The sequence below is a fragment of the Lonchura striata genome, chromosome 2, assembly GCF_050655825.1.
Source record: "Lonchura striata isolate lonStrDom1 chromosome 2, ASM5065582v1, whole genome shotgun sequence".
Lineage (NCBI taxonomy): Eukaryota > Metazoa > Chordata > Aves > Passeriformes > Estrildidae > Lonchura > Lonchura striata.
Window position 1 is genome coordinate 27,873,952 of NC_140704.1, and position 6,000 is coordinate 27,879,951.

General features: G+C 37.0%; 1 protein-coding gene across 1 annotated transcript in view; it reads left to right on the forward strand.

Moving 5' to 3' along the window:
* The window catches only part of SCIN (scinderin), a 46,359-nt gene extending 43,761 nt beyond the window's left edge, over window positions 1–2,598 (forward strand). The window contains exon 16 of the mRNA XM_021538334.4: window positions 875–2,598. Coding sequence (XP_021394009.3) covers window positions 875–1,008 — 134 coding nt within the window. The 3' untranslated portion in view covers window positions 1,009–2,598. The remainder of the gene's footprint in view (window positions 1–874) is intronic.
* Window positions 2,599–6,000: the final 3,402 nt, after the last annotated feature.

Below are 6,000 nucleotides of genomic sequence, written 5' to 3' on the forward strand. Positions count from 1 at the left end.
GAAGAAATCTAGTTATGTTTACAGTGTCTCGAAGTGTTGCTGAGTTTTTTAAGATTTAATACAGGAGATTACTATTTTTAACTTTAAATGCACTTTAAAACTCTGTAAGTTTATGAAGGATAAAATTAATCAAGATAGCATTATTGAGCTGCAGAGCTTTTAAAATAATATGTAGGAGAGCCCTATGAAAAGTAACTGCACTGAAGAGAGAAGGAATTTAAAAGGAGGTCCCGACTTACCTGCACCCTCAATACTGTATCTAGAGAAAGGATTACCAGCAAGTCCTTGTAGTGCCATCCTTCACTCAGTGAAATTTGCAGGAGGAAATTCCAATTAGAGAACAAACAGAACAAATCAAGACAACTTATGTGTCACATACCTCCTTGAAAAATCATGTGTCATCCCTGGTGTGACTTAATATAGCTGAGCTATTCTGACAAATTTCATACTGAAAACACTTGCATGTGTTTCCCTGGAGCACTGGGGTTACCTGGCTGTATTTCCATATGTATTGATGTCATGTTGAGATGTCAAGGGAAACTACACTCACTGGCTTTTACGTGGACGAAATGGGAATGAAGCTTGTGCATCCTCACAGCACCAGCAAATGCTTTCTCCTGTTTAAGAGCCAAAACCCAGCTGTATGGCAACAAACTGCTCAGAAAAGCAATCCCTCTCTTTTAACTTCATGCAAAATTCCTTCACTGCCAGCTGGGAAAAATCAGCCTTTACCTGATCATCTCATTGCCTTTGAAATAATTAATTGAATACTGCATTATAGCAGCCCTGTGTTATTTTAATGGCTTTTAATGTATTTTTTTATACCAAAGGAATTAACTAATTATTCCATGTTTTATTTCCTCTCTGTTTTTAGCCAAACGCTATATTGAAACAGATCCTTCTGGCAGAGATAAGGGAACCCCCATTGTAATTGTGAAGCAAGGGCATGAACCCCCCACATTCACAGGCTGGTTCCTGGCTTGGGACTCAAACAAATGGAAGAACTGATCTCTCCAAGGAGATTCCAGCTTCAAGCCAAAGAATGACCAGAGCCCAGCTACTTTCTAGTATTTTTAAGCATAAGCTTATGCAACAATACGATGCATCTGTTGTTACACTTTCCTGAGAATTTATGTATTTCTGTGAATAACCTAGAATTTCTTAGCACTGGAAAGGATAAATGATAATTGTAAACTGGCCAAATGGGGTGAGGGGGGCTCTTCTAGTAGTAATCAGAGAAAGTGCTACCAGTCTTTAATCTTAAAAGAAAGAAATACATTTTCTTTAATCTACTGATTCTTTTAAAGACAAGCTGTGGATCAGTTTATTTTAATATGCTGAAATTGACCAAATTCCATCTTCACTTCAAAATCAAAACTAACGCCACAATGCCTAATCCTTTTGATTAGGGTCAGGATAATACTGTGCTGAATTTGGCCTGACAGAGGAATAAAACTATCCATTGCGAGGAAAGGACTGCATCTGATTTAATTACTAGGCCCATGTATTGCTAAATTCCTAAATTCATTGAAATATTCACATAATGTCTGATCCACAATGGGAGTTGTGGCTCACAGGGGGCAGATAATGGATGGATATTTGGAGAAGGCTGTGCTTAACATGTTTGTTTGCCCTGTTAATACATATATGTGTGGAGCTTTAGACTGAATACCATCAGAATATTAAATTGACAAAGGTTCTTTTGAGAGACTGCCTAGTGTATAGTAATGAATTCCTTTAGATTTATCTCTCAAGCAGCTCCAGCTCCACTAGGTCTTTTTAACTAAAGCTCTTAAACACATTGTAGTGCACTAGTGCTTTGAAGTGGAAGCAGAAGCAACAGCTTTGAAAACACATACTCTGCCTTAACCAGATTGCTCTTAAGCCATACTTCACCTCAGTTGCCTTACTCAGCAGTACTCAGTTCTTCTTCAGCATGCAGACTGTTCACCTTGTCAGGTGCAGGATGTCTTTCTAATTTTATGTGCAGGTGGTAGACAAATATCAAGCACGTCAAAAACAAGGAAACCCCTTGTTTCAGTAGCATTTCTGGGAATTTGGAATGTGAGTATACACCATGAATATGGCCTTCTCTTTTCTCTCAGGCACACTTACTTGAGATTTTTTTTATTCTGGTGAATTTAAAAGTACATTTTCAAAGTGGCTTTTATTTGCAACTTAGCCAGAAAAAAAAATCTACTTAAGGGCAGTGGGAAAACTTCTTCAGATCTTTAGCACTCCTTTGATCACTTATCCAGTAATGCTTGTTTTAAACAACAATTAATACAGCTGCAAATCATACTGATGTGGCTTTTTAATGATAGCATTTCAGCAGATTTATTATTCTTGTAAGTTATGTTGGAAAGTGAAATTTTACACATTTTTGTATTTTTTTAACATGCTTGGGATTTTAAATCAGGGTAATGCAAAAGAGTGAATTTAGTCTAAGCTCATAATGTCAATGACAAAAGAATTGTGAAGCTAAGAAATTAATTATAGGAGTTAGCTTTAAACATTTGTTTAAATATCTGCTAATGTAGCTGGGCTGTATCTGAATGTGATTTCATTTAAAATAAAGTTATAAAAACCAGTATTCTATATGCCAGGCTGATCTTCCTCTCTCTGAGATATTGTAGCGCAATGCTTTCACTGGCATCTACCAAGATTTCCTGAAAACCTAAGTAGGCACCTTCCTTTTAAATGGACAATGCAGTGAGAAGTTACTTGTTTTGATTTTGGTGCCATTTTACCTAATGGAAGCTTAACTCTTCTCAGCAACTTGACAATTACAAACCTAAGTGAAAATCAAAGAACTATGTGTTTATTAGGTTGTTATTTTCATCTTTAAGAAAAAACACCATTGTTGTTAATCAAACTCTCTGGTTTTATAACTTTTTGCTTGCAAAAATTATTGAGTACATAAATAACTACTTTATAAAATATAAGGAAATAGGTTTATGTTTGTTTTTAAAGGATACATCTTGCTTCTTATTTTTGAGAGTAGATAAGATGTCCTTCTCCTGCTGGAAGATGCACAAAGACCTTTTCAGTGCCTCAGCCATTAAGCAGCCTGTAATTATCTGGTTGTCATCTTCAACAAATACATATGATTCTTCTCAATTTTAAAAAAATAACAGTTATAGTAGCTTCTGAACCAAAGATTAGACAAGATTTGTCCTTCTTGAACATAAACATCTTCTGGGACACTGAGGGCTCTGAACTGGCACAGTCTGCCAGCATATTCTCCAGCACTGTGAAAGCCTCCTTTCAGTTCCCTCACACAAGACAGAGGAGCTTTTGTGGTCTCCTGGCCTGGGCTTTTGAGTTTGTAATACATTGTTCTGGCATGTTGATTGCTGATGTTGAGAAGGGCATTGAGAGCTCATAAGGGAACAGTATTCTCCATTGGGCTTCAAGCACAACAGCTGCTAGCAACATTGTTCTTGGGTTTGCTTGCCAGTGAGGAAGTTTATTTTTCATAATATATGTGCAGTACACACAAAGATGTTATTTATTTCTTAAGAAGAAAAGAATGAGGGAGGACAAGACAGGATGGACTAAGAGTGCTTGAAAATGATAAAGAAATATTAAGCTGTTTTCTAGAAAATATTTAATCACCTAACTTTATGAATACACATATCAAATCTGCCTTGTTTTCATAGTAGAAAAAATGTTGCAGATCTATATACAGTCAAGTTCAGTCAAGAATAAACTATGTCTTACAGTATTATCACACAGTAATAGTATGTTCACCTTACTTGCAATGGCAAAATTAGACCCTGATTTAGGAGTTTTATTATGCTACTACCAAACAGAAAGCATTCATGTTCTATTGGTTGTACACACAGCATCATTTTTTCATCTTTATTTCATTGCAACAGAAAGGTGTTAGGAATCCTTAGAACTATCAGGACATTATAGCACTATGTAGTATTTATATTACATAAAATACCATAATCATAGAGTATAACTACAGATTATGCACAGGACAGGAGTCAGCTTCTGATATCATTGTTGTAAATACCCATTTTGACCATAGCACATGGTGCTATATAGAATTAGATCTGCTGTAAATTATTATGTTAAATGCAGCTAAATTCAATTGAATGATTTGATTCATTGCCAGTGCAGACTCACACAGGCTTCAACAGCAGGAAGAAAATGCTCATGATGGGAGGTGGTAGACAGTAGGATTATGGTGCTCTCTCTCACAGGAGAACTGAGGAATCACACAGAAAATGTTTTGCTCACTAGACTATAGCAGGAGATGCTCCCAGACATGTAGACATCTTTAGAAATGTTCTACAGGAACAGTTCTTGTTATGAATCTTGTAATCTTCTTGTAGTCTTCATTTTTACTGAATGTAAAATAATTAAAAAGAAAAAAAATTGGCCCAAAGTTATTATTTTCAATGACTGAAATACTTCTTCAGAGTTGACTTCTCTATAGGAAAGCTTGAGAAAAAACCTTCAAATTTTGCTCTAGGATACAGCTGCTTCACCAGCATCTCACTGGTTCTACCTTTATAACTTAATTGAGCCAAATGCGAGTATATAAACCAAAAAATTATTACCTAACAAAATCAGAGCTATATAATACTTTGTTGTGCTGACTCTACAAATTCTTGCATTTTAATTTTTAAATACAATAATTTTGTCTTTAGATAAAGAAGTAATATACTCTTCCCTTCTTACGTCAAGGAGGTCTGATGGTAAAATCAAAGGAACTTCTGAAAACACAATCAGATCTTTAATCTACTACATGTCCTTAATAACTAGTTACATCCTATCTTGGCTGGCATCAAGTTACTTTGACCTTCTCTTCCTTTTAGCCCATTACCTTATGCTACAAATGAATATACTACACTCACTTCAATTAAAACTTCCAAGATGCAAGGAGAAGGGCTTACCAATGGGAACTGGGAGGCCCACCATGGCATAACATTAACAGGTGATTATTTTGGCCCTTCTCCCTCTGCTTGTCATTTTCTTCTTGATATTAAAGCATATTTGCATTTCAGAGGAAAAAAAAATTCCCTACAGAACAGAATATGTAAGCTGATTTTTTTAATAATAGCAGACAGAGTTATTCCAGGGGAGCAAGTGGAAGGTGAAACAGTCTGTATCAGGCTTCTTCCTAAACGCATTCACACTTCCACCCTGTGAGTGTTCTCAGAGGGTTAAGAGAGTACTGAGAACCACAACACTGTACATTTTACTACAACATTTAATCAGCCAGCAATGAAATTTTTGCCTCCGTGCACATGAATTAAAAGCATCAAGTGAAAGCATTGATTTTTATTGTTTGTTAGACTGCAGATCATTGCCTCAAAAATTAGCTGCATAGAGGCAAGCAGGGGAAACTGGAACAATCTGAACAGTATCCCACTGAAAGGCCCAGAGGCACAGGCAGCAACAATGCTTTGATTACTTTAAAAATGCCTCTTAACAGTGCTATAAGAGCACAGCTCTCTTTGTTGCTCTTCAACAGATATCACAGAGGTGGCTCAGGGTGATTTTCCAGCATTTGGCAATACTAACATCAAGGCTGGATGCAATCAGGTGATTTTAGTATCACTTGCCCAACAGTTCACCATGCTTTGTGTTGTCTCATACACTTGCTACAGAAGAGGCAGGTGCAAAAACAATTGTGATTAAAACAGACCGCTGATTGGAAGATTACAGATTACCCTCAAGGCTTAGATTTTCACAGAGGCTCTCAGAAAGGTCACAGGTTTCCTGTAGTTGGGCTTGCAGCACATCAGAGTCCCCATTTAGCCAGCTGAGAGGGCTGCAGATATCTCTAATGGCACCAAAGATTGCTGATTGCTAAGATTCCCAACACTAACCAGCTATTCTCCTACTAGGGTAAGAAGTGACAGTGAATGTCCTACCACCAAGAACAGCAAGAAACTCACCCTAAAAATCCCCTACTCTCTTTCTGGATAGGCCCAGGCAGCCTTCTGCTGCCAGACTCTGTCCCATCCTAGCATTTGCAGA